The sequence below is a fragment of the Amphiura filiformis genome, chromosome 1 (assembly GCF_039555335.1).
Source record: "Amphiura filiformis chromosome 1, Afil_fr2py, whole genome shotgun sequence".
NCBI lineage: Eukaryota > Metazoa > Echinodermata > Ophiuroidea > Amphilepidida > Amphiuridae > Amphiura > Amphiura filiformis.
The window spans coordinates 64,787,495-64,812,715 of record NC_092628.1 but is presented as its reverse complement, the minus strand read 5'-3'; the positions used below and the strand labels follow the sequence as shown (position 1 = coordinate 64,812,715).

Genomic DNA, 25,221 nt, shown 5'->3' with positions numbered 1-25,221 from the left:
AGTCACATTCCGGTCACATTCATATTAAGTCATGAAGTGATATTTCAACTCAGAACTCGTTTCAGGGTAAATTAGATTGCATGTAGTTGTAAAATACCTTAATTCTAACAAAAAAAATATATACATGTTGGTTTTGAAACATACAGGAAAAATATGAAAATAAAGAGATCGATCTGTTTTCCTTTTTCTAACGACGCACTTTTTCAACGAAAGAATGAACTAGAGTCGTTAAAACAAAATTGTAATAAAAATGAACAACGGTAATATCAATATCAAATGTTACCGGGGTTTCAAATTGTGATTAATTGCTGCAGAACGTTGCAACATTTGGATCCACACCAGCGAGGCATAAGGGCAGCTGGTATTCCCTGAAATTTTCAACAAGTCGATTCACTGCCTGTAAGTGGACAATTGTGCAGAAATTGCTACTGAATCCAGCTTGTTCTGCAAGTTGATTTTCCTCCAGTTGACTAGTGGTCAGTCTGTTTGTGATCACTTTGGTGAAGAGCTTGTACGTGTGAGAGAGAAGGCTAATTGGCCGGTAGTTTTTAAGATCTTTAAGATCGCCTTTTTTGTGCAAAATATTAACATTAGCAATCTTCCATCCTGATGGTATAGTGTTGGTTTTTATAAGGCATTTCGTAAGAGTTTTGCCATCGCTTGAATGACTGTGTCACAGTGTCTCCTCCACACTTAAAATTTCTGCCACGATATCATCTGGCCCTAAAGTTTTCCATTATTCATTGACTTCAAAGTTGCTTCCACATCATGTGCTCCCACATCAAGGATATCTTCCTCTTTATGTTGTGGACCTAGATTTACATCAGGTACTAAGGTTTTACACTCTAATGACGGCCTATTCATTTTTTTGAATAGAAAGTCTATTCATTTTTTAAAAATAGAAACGGAACTCGTCAATTTGAATAGATCCCTTATCATTTTTAAATCGAATCATACCGTCTGATGCGATTTAGTATCAACATCGCAGAAAACTTTGAATCGACACACTCATCAAAATGACGTCAACGATAATGAGGGATTTCATTGGTCAAAAGTACGCACGCTGCTGTATCCGGGGTCTTTTGCTTCTTGGTCGGTCGCCATTACACATTTGTACAGTACGGTGGGGACATAGGCACTGGTAAGAAAGTGTTTGGAGGATCTTCTCTAAATCCTAAATATTATACTCAGTTGAAATAATAGGAAACAAAACCACGGATGAAGAAAACAGGGCAAACGCTATTTAACACCATAGATTTTATATTTTCAAGCAAATACCTTTTCTGCTATCCCCTTTCAAGACAGTAATGTTATGTTATCAAACACACTTGATGGCTATTCAACACCACCAGTAGACTTCGGTTGTATATATAAATGCGCTTTTATAAATGCGCACGTGACCAGATGGCCAGCGCCATATTTGCATTACATCACTGTCAATCACTGAAATGGCGACCATTGAAGGAGTGGCTACAGTTGTGACCTTGTTTCGTGGCTAGCACTGGCAAGGAACATTGGCTGGAGGTTCGATGCTATAAATTTGCAAGGATAAATCATGGATATCAAAGGATCATGATTATTGCACAGCACCCCATGTACAAACATAACTAATGTTTATTTATTTATTTTTATTTATTTAATTATTTAATTATTTATTTATTTATTTAATTATTTAATTATTTATTTATTTATTTATTTATTTATTTATTTATTTATTTATTATTTATTTATTTATGCGACGAAACCCTGTTATATTTTGAACAAATTGGGAAACAAATTTTTCCTGTACAAATGAATGCCGACCCCAAGTTTCGGAAATTTCAGGACAATTTTTTTTTGTATTTTTATTTCTCTAATTGACATTTATTTACAGATTTTTGTGATTTTTGGGTTATTTAAAAAAAAAATTTTTAAATACCAACCGACCGACCGACCCTACTTGAAAGGTCCGTTCGCCCATAGAACAGGGTTTCTCTCTTTCTCGCCTTACTTATAATTTTATAAATATTATTTGTCCCCCCCTTCCCCCCAAACCACCCCTTTTACACTCATAAATTAATTGTTTTTTTTTGCTAACTTTCCCCTTCCGTGTAAAGTAAAACTTTATAAGCCGGTTGAATCAAACTGAACAAAATTGACGTATACAATTACAATATACCATGACAATAATGTGTATGACGAGATCTAACTTACTAGCTGAATAAACCTCGAACCATGCATCACATACGTGATTGTACGTCATATTGTCATATAACGTATGAGCGTGATGTATAGTATACGAGTCTTCCTAAACATCTTCCAGCCGGGATGATTAGATCATGTACAGTCATCTACGTGTTTATACTCTAAATTGTACGTCAAAGGGTGACAAAGGGTGTACAGATTACCGATTTAGCATGGGGGACACAAAAAGGTGCTTAAAAACACATTTTGAATTTGTTTTTTGTCCATTTGCGAGCGAATGAGTAGATGAGGTCGGGCGGGGACATCTAGCCTATTAATTTAAGAGGGTCATTATACCGAAAAGGGCTAAAGTTATAGTTTCCTCAATTTACGTTATAATTAGAGTTAAAATTAGGGTCAGAGTTATGTTCATTGGCGGCGCTACGGGGGGGGATACTTATCTTGACTCCCAAATAAATAAATCCATGACCCCTTCCTTCCGAAGAAAATGACAGCCCCCCTAAGTTCTCTACGTGCAAACATTATCAAATAACATCATCGGCAGCTACCCAGTTCTGACCTTAATGCCAGTAAGAATCACATTTCGTCATCAATATGGCCAATTGCCACGCCCATTTAGCACGGAAATAATGAAATATAACTTTTTAAATCAGCTATATCTAGCTTTTCCGTCATAATTTTTTTTTTGCGTGATGGAAAATCCAAATAAAGAGTTTATGTTTCGGGTCAAATTATTTTGCCCTTTGCAATCAATGCCACTATTTTGCAAAACCAATTTTCCTTGTAACCTGTCATTTTCGCCTATACTTTTGCGTGTGGAATTTGTGCACATCCGAGTACCTTACATCGTTGAACACGGTATGGCGACTTGTAGTTGTCACGTGCGCATTTATATATATACCCGAAGTCCACTGACCACGGTGATGAGTCGTAGTGTTCCTCTCTTAGCGCTAAGCGGACAAGAGATGATGCATCTCCAAGCATATTTCCCCAAATTCGAGTCAAATAGATTCAAATAAATTGAATAGATTCTAATCAACTGTAACTAGTAAACTATTCATTTTCTGACAAGTTACCTCTTCATTTTTGAATAGAATTTGGGATCATTTATTTGAATAGAATTTTCTATTCATTTTGAATAGATTCTCTTAAAGGGGCATTTCGTGATCCACAGCCTCAACCCCCCACTTTTCTCAAAAAAAGTTGAGATTTTTATATCACTGGAAACCTTTGGCTACATAATGTTTATGTACAAAATATTTCTTGCAGATTAATTCGTTTTGCAAAGATATCGTGAAATTTGAATTTGAATTATTCTGCTCTTTTGATTATTCTATCTCTTTCATTGATGAGGGTACCATCTTCTTCCTTCATTTGAATGATTTGAATTATCTCTATAACTAAGCTTCTTTTAGCCTTTTTTACACTCATGTAAGTTTCCATTCCTCATTTGACATGCTCTGTAATAAAATTGCGAATTTATAAATGGATTTGCAAATTTATAAGTCCGGGAATTAGTCAACGTCTCTGTTACACATAATTTTGTTTTCAATCAAAATATCAAGTCACATTCATATGAAGTCATAAAGTGATATTTCAACTCAGAACTCGTTTCAGGGTAAATTAGATTGCATGTACAGTTGTAGAATACCTTAATTTTGACAAAAATATATACATGTTGGTTTTGAAACATACTGGGAAAATATGAAAATAAAGAGATCGATCTGTTTTCAAGTCGTTTCCTTTTTCTAACGACGCACTTCCTCAACGAAAGAATGAACTAGAGTCGTTAAAATAAAATTGTAATAAAAATGAAAAAAGGTAATATCAAATGTTATCAAATTGTGATAACATTTTGATTTCACATCCTGAATTGCGAATGTGATAAATATGAATAAATTGTATTCTCTATTATACTCATACTCTTCAACCACAATTTAGTTTAACCATTACAGTCATGCCTACGGATATAGTAAATCGTAACACTATTTTATACAACGATATTAAATGAAATTTTAATCATCAACAGAATAATCATCAAAAGCGTCAAATAAATTCTCTTTCAACATGTTCAATAAAAACTTACATTCCTGAATGTTTACCTGAAGAATTCATCTTTGATTTGTAATTTCTACGATTTATATTTGCAAAGAACTAACTGATTTTATTCTTCAAGTCTAATTAGGATACTAGATACGATATTAGATAACAGAACATGTCATTGCCCTCCATGCCCTCTCTATCTCTCCATGAATTCCTTGACCATTGTTGTAAACGCTTCTGTGACATTTGAAATGATGAATGTTATTTTAATATTTTTTTGTTTTGATTGACAATATACTCATATAATAGCATTTATAAATTGGGCAGAAACACTAATACAAGTATAATCGTGTGAAAGTTAATAAAATATGATAGTAGTAAATAGCCCCAAGGAGAAAATATTACTTTTGTAAGAACAGACAGCGTTGAAAATGGAAATCAAAACAATATCAATATGACTGTTTAGAAGTGAGATAACAACAACGACGCACTCGAGTATTGTATTAATAATATTGGTCTCAATATAATATTTACTATATCTGTAGATATGCAATATTATACGGAGCAACGATTTTATGGTAGTTTTGCCAGAAGGTTGCACTGTTACCGTTGTATTCTTCAACATGTTCAACAATATCTATTCTGTGTTTATCAAGAAACCTTTTACCCAGACGACAAAGACATAAACAGGTGAGCTTGAAAATAGTGCATAATTATTTTGTACTTACTTCTTCTGTTTTGAAGTGCATCTATTGCATTCTTGGCCTTATTCGACTTATAAGACGACAGGTCAATATTGATGATCTCAATCCCGTTAGATCTTAGTCGATCAATCAACGCAGGAGCAACAAATGTCCAATAAATGAAGGAATTGTCTACGATAATTGCCGCAGCAGTCCATTCGTACTTCTGAAAGATAGTCAGCACAAACTCAGAAAACGTTGACTGTTTGAATGGCAGCCGAGTGAAGGTCCTGTATCTTACTTTGTTATCCAGATAATGTGCTGTTGTAGCTCCTGTAAGCATTGGAATATTCCAATATGCGGCAAGATCTGCCACAGGAGCCGCTTCAGGGCTGCAATTTGGTCCGAACAATACATTAGGTTTGTATGTATTGTATAGAGTTGATGCCACGCCTGGAGCTACCATCAGCGTTCGTCCACAATCATTGTCGGTAACAGCCAGATGGTACTTCATGTGAACGGGTAAGAGTCTTCCCGCAGCAACATCAGCATGGATGTTCTCAAGAGCAATATCAACGGCAGGAACGTATATTCTATAATGCATATCGTGGTTAGTATCACCTAGGATCAACCCCATGGTGATGTTGGTTACGGCAACTTCCGAGGAAGAAACCAGAAGTAATAACGGCATGAATATCAAGAACATCATTTTGAAGTCACTGTTAATCATAATAATACTGTTAAATTTGATTGTTATTGCAGATACGGAGACAGACGTAACATAAACCATCTACTCTACAAAACATCAATAAATGTTTGTATATTTTGGAGCTGGGTCAAGACACATATGTTTAGAACGTTTATTAAACGCCGATTTCAATACAATGATAGCAACTAGAGGACGTGTCTCGCTGGATATTACTTCCTCATAACGCTATTCACTAGACTTTCGGGGCATGCGTAATCAACACAGCTAAAATTATATATTTTCATGTCATCTTTTGTGCACGTTGCGTAAAATGAAATTCAAGGACATGTTTTAAAGGGGTAAAGATATAATAGGTGACACATAAAGTGCCAATTGACAGGATTGATGAATAACGATGAAACAAAATATGTCAATTCATAATCTCTCTGCACCAGAATATTGTCCGGTTTTAAGAAAATACCCTTTTCACATAACAACGACTTTGGGACAATTGAGATACAATTATGGACCTGTGGGTGACAAAGGTCGACGATTGTCAACTTTTGCATTTCGCACCTTCTCGAGGGAAAATTTCAGCGAAAAATATTCTTATACGATTTCAAAACAATGATTTAGATGTTTAAAATATTTGAATATATTTTGAGATAACAATGGTTATAGCTGTCGTTGTAGCGTTTAACCGGACTCTAGTGGGGGTCTGTAAAATCTTTATAAATTGTTAACACGTCAGTGAATTCCATGTTTCATTGCTTGAAACGTCTTATATTTTATTGCATTTTGTAAATGTTCAGCTTGGGAAAAAATCATGATATTTTATTCGGTAGATGGCCATTTAGCTATTTTTATGGTTTCATAAACAGCGCCCTCTAGTGATAGGATATTAGACTGCAATGCAGGTCAAGGGTAACTAACCTTACTGGATGTTACACACACAAACGTGTAATGTGTGAAAGTTTTGGGTTACTATTAGAAGATTTTTGTAATTATGAGGTTTTAGCATGAAAAACTTCCTCTGGTAAACTACCTACAGGTACCTGTAGAAGCTGAAGAAGAAGCATATTTGTCAAAGAAGTATCTCTTTGCTCCTGGTAGAATTCTTGATATATGGAATTGTCAGTCCCGTTGTCAGTATTTTTGAGCCATTTTGAACATAAATATTGAAAAGCGCTCTAGTGGTCAGACGCGGAGTGTCTATGTTAGATAAGTTGACTGCAGATTAAAGACAAATTACAAAATCATACAATGAAATACTAAGTGGCACTTTTATTTGTCCTCTTCCTCGTAATTTAAAGCACTGTTATACAACACTACTAGTTTAGAAGTGTCAGTAGTCGATTTTACTAAGACGCCCTCTAGAGCCTGTTTCTGCCATATTTCTAATCACAATTTTTGCTGAAATTATAAACTGTATCATATAGGGTTATATAGCAACAGCAATCTTTACCTTTTCAGCATTATGGTATCCAAATCACACAATTGACCATTTTAGGCATTTTGGCAGCCATTTGATAAGCTCCTCCTATCTGGAATTCCCCACAAGTTGACGAGGTTGTATACATTTTAAATGATATCCCATGCCTCAAATTAGACGAACATAGTGCACTTATGTCCACGGCGAATTCACCGTGACCTTTCCAGCCATAAATCCGCTTAGTGAAGATTAAACCCAGATATGCAGTACTAAACCATTATAGTAATCGATTGTCCAACGCAAATTTATTACCACGTGATAATATTAATCCAATGAGCGATCGAATTGTCCGCTACGATCGACTAATCCAATCGGTAATGATGCTACATGATTGACATGTACGGGCGGAGCTCCACTGACTGAGTTTTGGGGTATTTTTCACTGGTTTGCTGTCATGCATTGGAATAACACGGGAGTTTGGATATAGATGGTATGTTCTTTTTCATACAAATGTATGGTCCCCCGTTATTAAAGCTTGTACCGGGTTGAAAATTCAGATATTTTGAAAAGAATAAGTAATTGAAACATAGAGAAAGTACTAAAATCATAGCTTTTATACTTTTTCATATATGACGCTAACTAGTTCATCTCATATTATCTACAACACAGCGCTACCAGTAGGGTTCAATTGCCTATTGTGCCGTACCCCTGTGTTGTGTGCATACATGTAGTTAACAATAACTGCATGATGAACCACTTTCAAACTCCTATAACATACTACCAAATGTTATGACAACGAAATATAAGGACAAAATCACGGTTATCACTACGTTCCATGTAAGCAGAATATTTTACACAAAAGTAAAACATCAAATGCATAGAAACTGGTATTATTTGGAGCTGCAAGCATCCTTGATATATTTACATCCGCATCAGTAATTTTGGTTTTATCTCTTCGGTCCAGTATTCATATCGTCAACGTCCGAAGGTCTTGTGCATTAGGGAAACCTAAAAGATCGATGCTGACCGTGTTACTCTACTAACCCTTCCTCTCTGCCAGAAAAATAATCTAATGTTGAAAATTGCCAATTGGGACTTGTATCTTTAACTGAAATCTGTGGTGTGTTTTTTATATGGACACATGATAATAAAGTTACCGTATCACTGTAGCCTTGGGCCCTTTTTATTATAACCTCCGAACACCAATAGCTTATCATGAGTTTTTGTGCAGAAAGCCACGTCACCTGCATCTATTAAATTTAAGCGAAAAATATTCTTATAAGATTTTAAAACAGTGATTTAGATCAGAAAATGTTTGAATCTATTTTAAGATAAGAATTGCTATGGCTGTCGTTGTAGCGTTTACCGAGCCACTAGTAGACAGTGAGCATTAGGGGGTCTGTAAAATCTTTATAAATTGTTAACACTTCAGTGAATTGCAATATACATATTGCTTGAAACGTCTTATAGGCTTATATATTTAATGCATTTGTAAATATTCAGCTTGGGGAAAAACAATTTTATTCATTAGATGTCCGGCAAGGTTAGGAAATGCTTTTACGATAGCCCACTGCTTCATACACTTTCATTGTCACGCACTCTATGCATTTTTAAAGACATTAACCTTGATAAAATAAAATTCATTTATTATCATTTCCGAGAGATATTCTTCAACCTCAACCTGGTTTTGGCATAATACAGCAGAGGCGTATAGCCAACCTCGTTGCTTCAGTGGGCGAGATCCTGTATTTCTTCATAATAGATTCCCTTTTTTCAATCTTATCTTCTCTTCCCTCATTTCCCCCTCCATTATCACTTCTCTCTCACCTCTTCCCACATCACTCCCGTCTCTCTATCCCCTTACCCTGTTCCATTTTACTTCCTCCTTTCCTCAATTTTCCTCAAATGCTTCCCTCATTATTGTTCCGATGATAAGTTGCAACTTTGATATACAAATTGAAAGAATTAAGTATAGACAAAATTATGGACTCGCCAACGAGTACTTGTTCGACCCATTCACCGGGTGCACACTGCGCAGACACGTGACTAAGTCTAATATCAATGCTTGACTGGTGGCGGGTTGGTAACGTGATGGTTTCTAAATTGTATGAATTCCTCGATAAGTGATCATACTGCAGTTACTGTCCGTTTTCCTATACACAATACACAGAGCTCTCACAATTGACGCGTGACCTCCACAAGTAGTGTACGTTAGAAGTATAGACAATTGCCTAGTTAACGTCACTGTGAGAAAAATAACCGGCCAATATTTAAAGTATTCTCTGAAATTCTAGAAAATATAGTTTTGTAACATGTCCTAAATTTTTAGCTAATTTAGGTGTTTGGAAATATTCGCACTTTTGTGTTATGTAAACGACAGATAACACCAAAAAATATGAAGAAATTATTTCCAAACCGTGTTAAGTCTGCAAACCACTATGCTTCTCATTTTCAAGAACGCTGGTTAACAATAAGCAGACCATTGTCTCATTTTGTAAACAAAAGACCACACAGAATTGTAACCTAGCGTTCGCTTTATAATCGTTCACCCAACTGAAACTATAATACCAGCTCATTGCTCATTGCACAGGTAAATCAGAAACATGTGTTGTGTGGATTTAACCAGAGAAGATCTGATTTAATCAGTTGAGCTGTTTTCAATGAGTGTTATCTTGGTTTAATAGCTTTTAATGGAGTTTAAGTCCTGCAAAGGTCGTGGTGAATTCTACTGTAGACATGACTGCATCATGTATGATGTTAGTGACATACTTAACTTCCATTTGTCATACTCACCATCGCAGAACATATTATGTCTTAGAGAAATTACTGACACATTATCTTCAAAGAGACACGACACATTTTAATGGGTTTTTTTTCTGAAATGCAATTATAGCCTGAATTTGAAGGCACAATACAGGCTGTATCAAAATGAATGGTACCCATCACTTTTGATGGTTATTAAAAATCCTGCTTCTTCCAAATGCAACATTATGGTCTTCTTGAAATGACAATAATTTATAGTTATATGACTGTTTATGACATTAATCAAAACAGTTTTTAAATAAAATGCTAGAGTAAACAATAGCCCATGAGGAGTGACACAAGTCAAGAACTTAAATATAGGCACCTACTAGTAGGCAATATAAAAGACAACCATCTGGGCCAATCAGTGGTTCACAGCAGCTTAGGAACAACAAGAGTGAAGGAGTACAGTAATTTAAGCATCAGACACATGAAATGAGATGCTTATGCACTCTGCGTTTGAAGAATGGTGCGCCGTTGTCAGTTACGTCTCCGACTACTTCATCTGGTAGGCTATTCCAAACGTGAACTGCAGTGTAGATGAAGAACTGCAGTGTAGATGAAGGTCCTGCCAATAGATATGGTTCTAGAAACTGGTACTGTGAGACAGGGTTTTAGCTAGAAATTCAGGTTTGCCCGTCATTTGAATGGCAAGGCATGGACAAGATGGAGCGGGTAGCTCTTCTAAATACAAATGGCTTTGGTAGCAGTGCCTTCAGATCTGGTGGGCACAAGCTGGTGTGTATTTGGTAGATGACTGTTGCTGCAGCAACTTGACGTCTTTGATGGAGAGATGTGATGTTCAGCTCTGTAATCGCTTCCTATTCGCTCACACCTATGATTCGAAGGGCCTTCCTCTGAATAGAGTCTAATAATCCTAGAGTAGTGGCGCTGGCATTCATCCAAGACAGTGAGGCATATTCCATCACAATGCGAACTAGAGCCTTGTAAACGGTTGCTCTGCCTCTCACATCAAGTTTGTTTGCAACTCTCCTCAGAGCTCCCAGCTTCTATCCTGCTCTGGACGAGACGTTGGAAATGTGCTTTGTCCAGGTCAGCTTGCTGTCAACTATGACTCCCGGGATCTCCAGCTCCTCCTTCTCAGCCAGTGGATCCTATGTTGCATTTTGATGTGACAGTTATGTCCATATCACTGGGAACCGATGGGTACCAATCATTTTGAAAAGACGAGGTTGTTCCTTGCAATGTTCCTTGCCAGTGCTAGCCACGAAACAAGGTCACCACTGTAGCCACTCCCTCAAATGATTGCTATTCCTATAACATACTACCAAAATGTTATGACAACGAAATATAAGGACAAAATCTATGTTTTCACTACTATTCCATGTAAGCAGAACTTTTTACACAAAAGTAAATAAAATATCAAATGCATAGAAACTGGTATTATTTGGAGCTGAAAGCATCCTCCGCATCAGTAATTATTTGGAATTTATCTCTTCGGTCCAGTATTCATTTCGTCAACGTCCGAAGGTCTTGTGCATTAGAGAAACCTAAAGATCGATGCTGACCGTGTTAGTTTCGTTTCTCGACCAACCCTCTCTACCAGAAAAGTAACCTAATGTTGAATAGACTTGTATCTTTAATTAAAATCAGGGTTATTAATATGGACACATCATAATAAAGTTACTTATAGCATCAGTGTAGCCCTATTATAATGGGTCATTTTTATTATAACCTTTGAAAGCCAATAGCCTATCATGAGTTTTTGTGCAGAGAGCCACGTCAAATGCATCTATTAAATTTAAGCGAAAAATATTCTTTTAAGATTTTATAAACAGTGATTTAGATATGAAACTGTTAGAATATAATTTTATGATAAACATGAAAATGGCTATGACTGTCGTTGTAGCGTTTACTGAGCCACTAGTAGACAGTGAGCATTAGGGGGTCTCTAAAATCTTTATAAATTGTTAACACTTCAGTGAATTGCATGTTACATTGCTTGAAACGTCTTATACGCTTATATATTTAATGCATTTATAAATATTCGGCGTTTATTCATTAGATGGCCGGTAAGGTTAGGAAATGCTGTTACGATAGCCCATCTGCTTCATACACTTTCATTGTCACGCACTCTTATGCATTTTTAAAGACATTAACCTTGATAAAATAAAATTCATTTATTATCATTTCCGAGAGATATTCTTCAACCTCAACCTGGTTTTGGCATAATACAGCAGAGGCGTATAGCCAACCTCGTTGCTTCAGTGGGCGAGATCCTGTATTTCTTCAAAATAGATTCCCTTTTTCAATCTTATCTTCTCTTCCCTCATTTCCCCCTCCATCATCACTTCTCTCTCACCCGCCTTTCTTCTTCCGTCACTCTGGTCACCCTTACCCTGTTCCATTTTACTTCCTCCTTAGTCAGTTAGTCCTCAATTTTACCCAATCCAAACCCAATGTCATAGTCGATTTTTGATAAATAAAATATGTTATTTATTTCAATTTAATATTTTGGCATACACCTTTAATGATGAGTTTCACCCCCCCGACCTTATAAAAGTAAGATTTCAAAACAGTTATTTAGATTTGAAAGAGTTTGAATATATTTAAGAAATAAAAAATAAAAAATAATGTGTCAGATCCCAACGAAATATTCACATAAGAAAGTGATGCCTTGCTCCAATTTTTTCGGTATCTCGGATTATCAGAGTTTAACGAGCATGAGAGCAGTCAAATTTAGAATTCTATTTGTTCCTGAATAATTTGTTTTGACTTAATCTTTTTTGCATGGAAGTTAATTTATATAATAAACTAAGATTATATTCGTCAGGTCAGGAATTCCATTAAAATTTGATTTCAGATCAAAATTATTCGTTTCAGATCAAATTAGAGTAGAATGTCAGATAAAAATGATCTGAAATCAGATAAGCTCACAATAATTTGATCCTGGTCCAAATCAAATATGATCCTGGCTTTCTAAGAGTGTAACTGATACACGGTGGAAGGTCAAGTAAAAGATATGGAAAATAATAACATGAGAAGTTAGAGAGTAGGCCCTACCAGGACTAAGTATGAGAACTCAACAACAGATCAGAAGAGATAAATCAGATGTTGACGTAGAGTTTGAAAGGAACAGTGCAGCGAATAATACTAGGGATATGTTCAAGAATATCAAGTTGCTGACCACTAAACCAATCCCCAACCAATCATTAAGTTTGGGGAAAACGTAACGGAAAGATTGGAGCAGTTATACGAAAGGCTGTACAAGAAGATGATTCATAGGATGATGAGGTTGACCAAGTAGAATGGGATGAAGTTCCAGGCATTATATAGCGTGAAATTGAGCAAGCTGTAAAGAGCATGGGAACGGCAAATCACAAGGGATTGATAATATCCATGTTGAATTGTTGAAAGAGACTGGCGCAGAAGGGATTGCGATTATTCATAAACTTTTCTTTAAGATCGGGAAGAGAAATGGCCAGAGGATTACAGTTTGTCTCCCATTCAGCTGCCCATTAACCAAGAAAGGTGGCACTGAGGAATATGCTAATAATCGTACCATCTCACTATTTTCTCATGGTTATACATCTTGCAATTGCTGACATAATTAGAAAGTCAAACTGGAAAATGAAAATACCACCAGAGCAAGTTGGATTTAACAACAAGAAATCAGATTAGAAACTAATGGGAAAACATCACGAGGTTCAACAGTCTATATCGTCTGCTACTCTGCTTTATTGACTACGCCAACGCATCTGATTGTGTTCAACAACGGACACTTTGGAACAATAATGAGAGAAATTGCACATGCGATAGCACTGAACAGTGAGAACAGAGTGCGGTCGAGACCGTGACTGGTTTACAATTGGTAAAGGATTGTGTCAGGGATGTATCTTGACACATCACCATGCAGCAGAACGTCAAAGACCATATTGACAGAGTCAAGAATGTGAGTGAGGAACATGTACTATTTTTCATGTACTGTGAAGACAAGGAATATGATATGTGAAGGAAATGCAGCTGACTGCAGTTACAAGCTGACAGAGAAGATACTGGTCAACACTTTCTAATTTCTAAGCCCGTTGATTGTCACATGGGAAGTAAATTAGAAAGTATTTGGATCGTGTCTGCGCCGCACCTAACAACTGATTCACGCTTTTAGGACTTCCAGACTGGACTATTGTAACAGTCTTCTGCTCCTCTGCCTCGATTACCTTGTGTTTTCCCTTACAACAGGGTTCTAGCAAAATTTCCTACACTGCCTCTTGATATGTGACCAAAGCATTAGAGCTTGTGTTTTCTCACCGTTGTCATGAGTAGCTATGAGTCTTACTTTTGGATCGATTTGGGCGAGGACCCATTTATTAGTGTCGATCTTAGTCTTGCCAAGTGACTCACAAGATACGACGGTAGCACCATAGTTCAAAGCCTGAGATCTTTTTGGTGTCTGCCTTCTTCAGGGTCAAGGCTTCACATCCATAGGTTGCTATGGGGAATATGAGTGCCTGAAGCAGTATGGTTTTGACTTTGAGTGTGAGTGACCGGTCTTTGAGAAGGTTTTGGATTTGACTAAATGTGTTTCTTGCTATTGCAAGCCGCCTTCGTACATCCTTTGTGGTGTCGTAGTTGGTGGAGCAGGTAGCACCTAAGTCTTAAATATGTGAAATCACTGACTTGTTCTACTGTACTGGTTCACCATTTAGCTGCATGTCTATAATCTGCTGCTTGGAACTCACCAGGAGTTTGGTTTTCTTTACATTCATTTGCAGGTGGTATGTTGACTTTCCTTGCAGACGTCTTGCAGCAACATCCGGAGGTCATCTTCATTTTCAGCAAGGAGAGTCACGTCATCCGCATACCTCAGGTCAATAATTTTACTCCGTTAATGCTGATGCCATTGTGTTGTTCAGTGATTGCCTTTCTCATGATGATCTCGGAGTACACATTAAAAAGGGCAGGTGAAATGATACAACCTTGTCGTACTCCTCTTTTGATTTTAAACCATTCAGTGATTTCCCCATTTACTCGCACTGCAGCTCTCTGTGTGCTATATAGGGACTAGATAAGTGACACTATGTGTCTGGGAAATCCCATATCAAAAATGAACGCATCATCTGATGGCTGACTGAGTCGAAGGCCTTTTTGTAATCAATAAAGGCTATGTAGACTGGTGTGTGTTGTTTCCATTTTCTTCTGTAATATCATCTGTAGGTTGAAAATTTGATCTCGCGTTCCCCGGAAAGGTTGGAATTGCGCATCATGCAGCCATTTACCACCATGCCAAAATGTGACAAAAGCCACAGCTGAGCAGGCGTCAAATGCAAGGAGCCGCGCTGTGACAAATAAGCAAATAGTGAGAAAACGGCCAACTGTAACAAAGACTGCTGTCGAGGAACCTGCGAAGAAAAGGAGCTCCAGTGGTATTAATGTAGGGACCTGGAATGTCAGGACGCTAATGACGGAAGGTCATTGGGAAATCCTCCTTGATGAAGTTAGAAGATTTGGTCTTGACATCCTTGGCCTCTGCGAAACACACCTGACAGAAACAGAGACACTCATCAACAAAGATGAATACACCATCCTTCTAGCATGTAGGAAAGATGGTGTTGGGCTTCTAATATCACAGCCATTCTGAAATGCCTTGTCACCTATGAATCTGTCTCTTCTAGAATCCTAACAGCAAAGTTCAAAGTGAAGGAAGGAATACTCAACATCATTAATGTTTACGCACCCACCCCTACATATACACACAGCGATGCAGAGAGTGATGAATTTTATGATGGGCTACAACACCACCTTCAGAAAGTCAATAAGGAGGAGAAACTTATCCTGTTGGGGGATTTCAATGCCAAAATAGGTTCTGACAGTAAAGCATGGACCCCCGCAATGGGCAAGTATGGTATTGGTAAGATCAACAGCAAAGGGGAGAAACTGTTGGAATTCTGCATGCTCCACAAGTTTAAGTCCGTAACACCCACTTCCAGCATAAAGCATGTGGTGACATGGACTTCACCTTGTGGGAAATACAAAAATATGATTGACTTTATCATAACTCAACAGGAGAACCTATGTGCCATACTGATCAGCTGATGTGGGCTCAGATCACAATCTAGTGATCGCTAAAGTGGTTTCAGCACCAGCCAGAACCAAACGCTTGAAAAAACGTAGACTGGTAAGTCTACGTTTTTTCAACTCCCTGATTGCGGAAGATTTCAGAGCCAAGATTTGTGGTACTTTTGAACCACTGCTTCAACTGGAGGATACTGATGTAGAAGACCGGTGGGATAAGTTCAGAGACACCACAAACAAAAGTACAGAAGAATCAGTTGGTATTAGAAGGGCTCACCAAGTGAAGGGATTGCCTGAAGAAGTCAGGAAAATGTGGCACTTGAGAAGAAAAGCTAGAAACTTGATGTTAAACAACCCCTCAGCTCCAAACAAGAACCGCTATCGGAGGCTGAACAAAGGGGTCAAATATCAAGTGAAGCAGTGGAAAAGAAAGTCTTGAAAAAGACGTTCAAGAAATGGAAGAAGCCCATGCAAAGACCATAAGCCACGATCTCTTCAAGAAAGTCACAACACTAGCGGGTGATAAAGCCAACTAAAGTTCAATCTGCAGCCAAAGACAAACACGGATCACTGAAAACAGCCCCAGATGAAGTAATGAAGTACTGGGAGGAATACTTCAGTAAACATCTGAATACAGAATTCCCCAGAGACTGTCAACACAGCTACAGCAAGTTTGCCCTTTCCATAGATGAAGTTGAAGAGGCCATCATCAAGAAGCTTAAAAACAACAAAGTGTGTGGTTGGGATAAGATCTCAGCAGAAGTGTTGAAAGCAGGAGGACCCATGTTGAAACAAATGTTGTTGAAGATCATCAACACAGCCTGGGTTGAAGAAAAAATCCCCGAAGACTGGATGGAGTAAAGGTCTACTAACCTCTGTGTACAAAAGGGCGACAAACTGGACCCAGCCAACTACAGAGATATTACCCTCTTGTCAATCCCGGGAAAAGTATTCTGTAGAATGGTTCTTAACCGAATACAACAGACTGTAGATAACCATCTGAGAGAGGAACAGTGTGGGTTCAGAAGTTCCAGAGGCATCTCAGATGCGGTATTATACAGTACGCCAAATCTTTGAAAAGGCTAAAGAAAAACGCATCCCAATACACTGGAACTTCGTTGACTTCAAAGCAGTATTTGACACCATATGGAGGGAGACCCTTTGGAAATGTCTGCGATCAGTAGGAGTAAACACCAAACTGGTGAACCTCATCAAAAATGTACGATCAAACCAAATGTTCAGTCGTGGTAAATGGAAAGATCACCGATTGGTTTGAAGTCCTAGTTGGAGTTAAACAGGGATGTCTTCTCTCACCATGCCTCTTCAATCTATGTATGGAGTTTGTCATGAAGGACAAAATCTAGGCTCAGGTGTGCAGATGGATGACATGCGCATTAAAAACATCCGATATGCAGATGACACCACACTCATGGATATGGACTTTGAGAACCTGCAAATCTCCACTTATGAATTGGGAAAATCATGCAGCAGCTGGGGAATGAAAATTAATCCAACAAAATGCAAGATCATGTCTGACGATCCAAGAGATATCATGCTGAACCAAATGCCCATTGACAAAGTAAATAACTTCGTCTTTCTGAGTAGTTGTGTGCCCTCAGTAGAAGATATTAAACGTCGCACAAAGTTGGCAGCCTGGGCATTTGGTAGATTGAAAAATACCATCTGGTCTAACCATGACATCACCAGATCGCTAAAGGTGCGGATCTACCAGTCACTCATCCTCCCTATTGCCATGCACCTATATGGGTCAGAATCCTGGGCGTTACGGGAATCCAATCGACACAGACTGGATGTTTTTGAAATGCGATGCCTAAGGGCAAGGTTTGGAGTTTCCTACGTGACAAAATCCGCAACAATTCCATCAGACAGTTTCAACATCACTAATCCCATCAACGATGTTATTTGCCATAGAGCTCCATAGACGTTTGAAATGGGCTGGGCATATCCTCAGGATGCCTCATCAACATCGGCTTCCCCGCCAAGCCTACGACTTCAGCAAGAAATGACCCCAGGTGGATGTAACCAATGGAGTAACCAAATTCAGAGGGACTTTGGAATGACACCACAAGAAGCAAAGACACAAGCAGCAGACAGAACTGAATGGAGGAGGCTTACTCGGCAGAGGGCAAAGGGTCGGGACACAACGTCCTATGCAATTAAGTCAAGCAAGTCAAGTTCCCCGGAAACCTGTTTGTTCCTCTGTAATTTCACAGTCAGGATGTTCTGCATGCGGTTCAGTACAGCCTGAGTGTTCAGCAACATTTTGCTGGCATGTATAAGATAATTGTTCTATAATTGTCACAAGTTAAATCCCCCTTTTTAAGGATTGTGATGAAAACAGATGAAACCCAGTTTTCCGGCCACTCTCCGGTTTCTCATATCCGATTGCAGATATTCGAAAGCATCTGCCGGCCTGGTGTCAAGGATGCCTTCAGGAGCTCTAGCTCTACCGGGATGCCATCTATTCTAGGAGACTTGTTGTTTCCCCAGCTCGGCAATAGCTCAAGTTGTTCTATTTCATAGAATACTTGGCTCTTTGGTACTGGGATTTATTTCAATGATTGGTATAGTGGGTCATCTTTAAGATTTAAAATTCAAATCTATAAGATTAATTTTAAATCTAAAATTGATTGGTCTCTAACTACAGTCTTAAGGATTTATTTTTAAATCCATGTAATTTAGAGTGTACATGGCCTGTGTTTTTATAACTCTTCAGCGAATTCCTCCATCTACAAGTTTAATTTCTGCAGATTGAGTTTGCAATCTTTGTCTTTTGTGTTTGAATTCCTTGTGGCGGTCTTTCTATCAAAGTTTTTGGCTGCTTGGAAGAATTCACGGGAATTGTGCATGGCATTGTATTGTTCGAGTTTTGAACACTTCTGTAGCCATAGTTCCTAATTCTCTAACCCTCTTTTCGGCACCGTTCTTGAGTTTTTTTGTATTCATTCTGACGATTTGGTTCAATAACCTGTAGAGTTTCCTCACCGATCCAAGGTTTCTTTGCTTTCCTTTTATACTTTCCCAGGACTTTGTTAGCAGCTTTGTGAATGTTATCTTTGAAGTCACACCACAGTTCTTGTGGAGTATTCTCAATGTTTGAGAGTGCTTGAAATGTGGTGCTTATATTTCAACTTGGTATTTCTCTAGCTTTGGGTGTGCCTATTTGGTTTCTGTATACAGATTGCCTGATTGTATTTTGTAGTGCTTTACGATGTACGGCCTCTACTACCCCCGGGCTACTACCAACAATACCACATTTTACTTTCATAGGGCCTGCACTTTGGCTCGACATTTGAAAGGGGTGTGAATTCATTTTTGGATAGGCCCTTATTATAATTAGGTAATACTCGAACACATTCCCTATGTATATACATGTACCACATGTAGTAAATCTGTCTGCTTTATCTGTATTGTGCCTTTCTTAAGCAAATAGTTAAACACGATTTCATCAAACATTATAACAATAGCTCTTTTACAGTGTGCAATCATCCCGGGCAATGATTGGGCAATAATAGAGGATGTGCGTGAAATTATTGATTAGCTCCATACAAAGGATTTGAACCGGTGTCCTTCACCGTAATCATGGCGCAATGCAGTGCATTCAATCAAACGTTGTCGTCAACCTATTTGATCCTATAGTGCATTTGTTATGTGTGTGAGACGAGCTGTCGCGGTAGATTGCAATAGCTTGTAATCATGCTTTTGTTGAATGAATTTGAGTACTCCGCCATATTTACGGTATGAACGTCATAATCTAGGTGATTATTTGCATTGGATGTCTTGAATACGCTGGCGAAGTTGTGTAATAATCGGATTAATGCTATAACAGTAGGTGAATACAAGTTTTGAATATATCGCGTTGCAAAGCCCCATTCAGTGATCCCAGCGAAAGTGAAAAAAAAATCAAATTGTTACTTTTATAAATTTTTTTAATGAAAAAAATGGCAAAAAACCCAAGAAAACGGCAGTATCGACGAAGTTCAGTCCCAGAACAACGCCAAATATGGATTAAAAGACCTTTGACCTTGGATGTACAACAGCATGTTATGATCTAATGGGAAACTGTGCACATCAACAAACACCATTTCTATCAAAAAGGCAAGGTCTGATATAATTTGAAACCACATAAATTACTAGAGTTGGTTCTTCTCTTGGATTTGGACCAAGCTTTAGAATATCGAATGTTGCGTTTTGAAATAAAACAAACCAGAAATTTATCACCCATTGTAAAAGATATAGCACATGTACCGAATACATGTACATACCAGGGGGATGACACTCTATTCACGTGGTTTCTTTTCCAACGCTAAAAGATTACGAATTTTGGTGGTTTGTAAATGAAAAGTGTCCGCACTATCGATTGATTACGTAACTGTTATGAATAATTTATTAGTTTTTCAATGCAATCGCCTCGACCCATTAATACGTATTATCTGTATTTATCAAAGTACTTGGAATAGCAATCTGGTGAGTTCACTGAACTACGCCCAAATACTGATGGAGTTTTAATGGCGCTAATCCTCTCCATACACAGATGAACAAATACAATAGGAGAAGGTCAACACATATGACCTCCTATATGACATGTTATATGAGATGTACAACAACCTGAATATCATAAAGATCAGTGTTCGTTTGTGCATATGAACTGCATATTTACAATACTAAATATTACTCGTTATATATTATGTCAAATATTGGTATTATGACAACACGGTATATACATTGTATATAAAACGACTAATAGATCCTACTATCATGGCGTCAGGTCATTGGTTCATCATATCCCGTATGTTTCTTAAAATTAATTCATATTTGAGACAAATTTCTGTGCCCATTTTATAGGCGTACAGGTGGATCCGGTTTTTTTGTCATTTTCATTTCTTTTTGATGAAAGAATTAAGGTTTTCCACTGCACGGAGGCCACTATGTGATACTAATTTAATGTTATTTGTAAATGAATGCGGATTCCCGGTTGTTGTTTTTCCACAGTGTGACAACTGTCCACCCATCCAGACAACATCATCACATAATAAAACGTCTGTATTTTTACGATGAGTAAATATTAAACTGAACTTTGCCTTGGAACATTGTGTAAGACGGTGTAAGATTTTGTGGGCGCCCTCAACATTATTATCCTCTTTGTATCCGTAAATGACATGGCATAGACTGTGTGAATTCTATGAAGACTAGGGGCCTACTTATACATGGGGTCATATCCATGGACACAAGTAACGATAATTGACAACACGATACGCGACTGTATTTAGGGAGGCTAACCACTAATAATTAATAATGCCGGGTAGGGCCTACTCCTGGGCGACTCGTGTGGGCAAGGACGCTTAGGACGGTGACCAAATGAGTCTCAAATTTCACCGGGAGGGGCACTCAAGTATGATAATGTAGGCCTATACGCATGTGTGGCCAACTTTTTAAACACCCCCTAAAACGAGTTTTACCCTACCAGCAAATTTAGGATCAATAGGCCTAAGCTAACTTAATACACTAAAGGAAGTTTTGGATGAGAAAACGGACATTTTGATGAGAAACGGCCAAAATGGTGAGAATTTAAATTTTCTCATTCTTTTGGATGAGAAACTTCCTGGTGTGTGTCAATCATTATTGTCTTATTAAAATCCGGGACTTTGGTTGACCTGTGCTAGACTCCAGCACATGTTAATGACGCAAAGACAGTTGTGGTAACACCATCGCAGACCTGCAAAAAAGCTCAAAAACAGATAGTAATGAAACCAGTTTTTAATTTCCTTGCTCTAGTGAGTTCACAGAGAAGGTGTTTCTAGTACAATGCAGCGTCGGACTCTAGCTGAGAGCGTAGCCTGAGTCCAAACGGACTCCAAGAAGGGCTCTCCATACACAAATGAACAAACACAAAGGAAAGTAGTCTCCTCCGTGACCAGCTTGATTTCGATGGAACGAAACCAAATTGGCTGCAGAGGAGACGGGTAATTTTGCCATGCAAATGAGGTGAGTGCCCTCTCAAGAATAACTACTCTCTGTACATACATTGGCTGACATTGTGGATTTCCTGGCCCATCCATGCTAACCACATAAGGAGATTATACGATTAACCTAGTGCAGCTATTGTCATAGCAGGGTATTATTATGTAATACTCCTGATCCATATTTGGCGTTCTCTTGGACTGAAGTTGAAGCCCCATTCAAATAGGCCTACATGTAGCTAATTTATATATACTGTCAGTATATAAATTAAATCAGTTCAATTCACGCCGAGTGTCCTTGACAGGTTTGAATTTGCTTCAGCGGTCATGAAAGAATTCAAAAGATAACCTCATAAGATTATATCCTCATAATGATCAAAAGATTATTACTGACTATATCATTGTACAAAATCTGAATTTTGATGATTTTTACGATCGTCCAGATGAAAAAATCACTGAATGGGCCGTTAGTTCCTCCACTCCTTACCCTGGCAATATGAATCAAAGAAAATAAAGAAAAAATTAAATAAAACAAGAGAAAAAAAAAGACAAAGAAAAAGAAACAATAAAAGAAAAACAAATATGAAAAGTTCGAACAATATTTGGTTTATAAAATTAATGTGACCGTGATGAGGCTCGAACTCACCACCTTCCGATTTAAAGTTCGAAGCGCTCGTGTACCAAATTCTGACGCCTTACCAAGAGAGCTGTGCTCCTGAGATACGAAATAAAAATAAAATAATACACTGTATACCTGCTTGTGTCGGTAATTGATTTGCTCAAATTCCATAATGGTACAGTGCAACAGAGCAAAAATGCCCAAAATTTAAAAGCTATATAATTTATGAACAATATACACTACACATAAAAATACTAATACAAGGGAATTTCAACATAAGAATCCAACAATTAAGTACCAACATGCACAGCTTTGTCCTTATATCACATTTGGGTTTTTAACAAAATGTTATCAAACCTCTACTGTGATTGGCAGCTGCACAAGGCATCTCTTTGATAGCTGATAATGGCCATCCATTCAGCAAGTGGCTACTAACTGACCTTGACAGGCTTGAATGAGCACTGTCATCTGCTACAAAAACATCACACTCTAGGACCTGGTCGCCTATATTAATTTACTAGTCAACATTTGCATAGGAACCGCATAGTCGGAGGCAAGGTTCATTATTGATTGGAGATTATATACGTATTTATTACTAATAGACAAGTAATATATATATATATCGTGTGTTTGCGATTTATTCCGTAATGATATCAATAAGTATGATGAACAAACGCATTTCTGGCAGAAGCACTCACAGCGTAGTGGTATTCGATCTCGACTGTTAAATAAAAGGTTGTGGGTTCGAACCCTGGTAGAATTTTAATTGGAATAAATTTGTTTTTCTTTTGTTAAGGGATCTAGAATGAGCGTTTATTGCGTTTCGATAGTATTTTTTGAGGGACATGAGAGCACCTCAGACCTATCGAATTGCATTCTGAATACGAAGCATGTCTTTCTGATATCAAATAATTTTCATTTTTGAAAATCACAATATAATACAAATTTTATGACAAATTATAAAAATTTAATATTTTTCAAATTTTTGACATATAACAGTCCTCGAAGTAAATTATATAAATCTAATGATATATTCTTAAAGTGTATGTAGCTGGGAGGAAAAGCCGACGGTCAATTGAAAATTTTGACCTTTCATATTGAAGATATGGATTTTTTTCCCAAAAGACCTTTTTTTTTGGTGTTTTGGGAAAAAATCCATATCTCAATACGAAAGGTCAAAATTTTCAATTGATCGTCGGCTTTTCATCCCACCTACATACACTTTAAGTATAAATCATCAGATTTGTAAAGTTTACTTCGAGTACTGTTAAATATCAAAAATATCAATTTTAATGATTTGCCATAAAATGTGTATTAAATTGCAATTTCAAAAATCAAAATTATTTGATATCAGAAGGACATTCTTCGTATTCAGAATGCAATTCGATATGTCTGATGTGCTCTAATGTCCCAAAATAAATACTGTCCAAACGTTCATACCCCAGCCCTTAAGTAAGAGGTAATAATTATGGCAATAAATCCGCCGTATAAAACTGAACACAGCTCAATCCAGCCTCATATAGGCCTATATCATGTAAATGTATTATGTGATGCAAATGTTGACTAGGAAAAAAATATCGCGACCTGGTCACTATAATGCTACAGGGAGCACAGTACTTTGACAATGGAGTGAAAGACTATTATTATTGATTAGGCGCGGATTCTAAAAGTACAGCTCCTATGCGTGTGTAGCAAAAAATTGGAATAGAATGTTTGGAATCATGTAACTAAAATACTAAATGCATTTTGCAAAATGTGCTCTTACCAATTTATAAAGCATTTCATTAGCTTTAATTTGACATATTGTTTGACATGTTTGGAATTATGGTAAATCATTAAATAAAATATTTATTAATTAATCAATTATGTCAATTAATAAAAAAATTAATGCAAATATGCATATTTTCTCTGACAGAATTGTAGGATTTGACAAGAGCCATCTTTCTTGTAAGTTTGATTCTTATAACATACCGGTATCGTATTGCGTCCCGTTATAGTTGCAGAAAAATACGCGTGCAGGACACACATACGCACCCCCCACACACACCCAGAGGATCGTACCGCTTTACAATCGTATAACATTCATTGGCGCTAGTAGTAGTAAATTCCAATTTTCTTTGCTTTACCTCACTTGTTCTGCTCAAAATTAAAAGGGGACATATCTGACAGTAAAAGCTTACATTTTATGGAAATTATGTTTAAATTTGCTTAAACAGCACAAAACAGATAAAGCAGACTAATGTACTATACATAGGCCTATACATGTATGGTATGCCAGGGACTGTTTAAGAATATATCATTAGATTTATGATATTTACTTCGAGGACTGTTATATATCAAAAATGTGAAAAATATCAAATTTTAATAATTTGTCATAAAATTTGTATTATATCGTGAATTCCAAACAATGAAATTTATTTGATATCAGAAAGACATTCTTCGTATTCAGAATGCGTTTTCTTTGTCTTTTTTTTTTCTTTTCTTGTTTTATTTATTTTTCTTTGATTTATATTGCCAGGGTAAGGAGAGTAGGGAACTAAAGGCCCATTCAGTGATTTTTTGATTTTTTTTTCATACCGACGATCGTAAAAATCATCAAAATTCAGATTTTGGATACTAGACTGCGGAACTCAGTCTTCAATGATTTTTATAATTTTTATATTTTGGACATTATTATGACTATCATTTGAGGACTGAGTTCTTATGATCCGAGGAGCAGTTTCAGATAATTGCCTGGGATTATTGGGGCAGAGGTT

The 25,221-nt window shown here is 37.2% G+C and overlaps 1 protein-coding gene and 1 long non-coding RNA gene across 2 annotated transcripts in view; one reads left to right on the top strand and one right to left on the bottom strand.

Moving 5' to 3' along the window:
- Window positions 1–5,743, bottom strand: part of LOC140168400 (atrial natriuretic peptide receptor 1-like) — a 45,434-nt gene extending 39,691 nt beyond the window's left edge. Inside the window, 1 exon segment of the mRNA XM_072191790.1 lies at window positions 4,956–5,743. Coding sequence (XP_072047891.1) covers window positions 4,956–5,700 — 745 coding nt within the window. The 5' untranslated portion in view covers window positions 5,701–5,743.
- Window positions 1–25,221, top strand: part of LOC140151059 (uncharacterized) — a 525,069-nt gene that overhangs the window by 191,929 nt on the left and 307,919 nt on the right. The gene's annotated exons all lie outside the window — the stretch shown is intronic.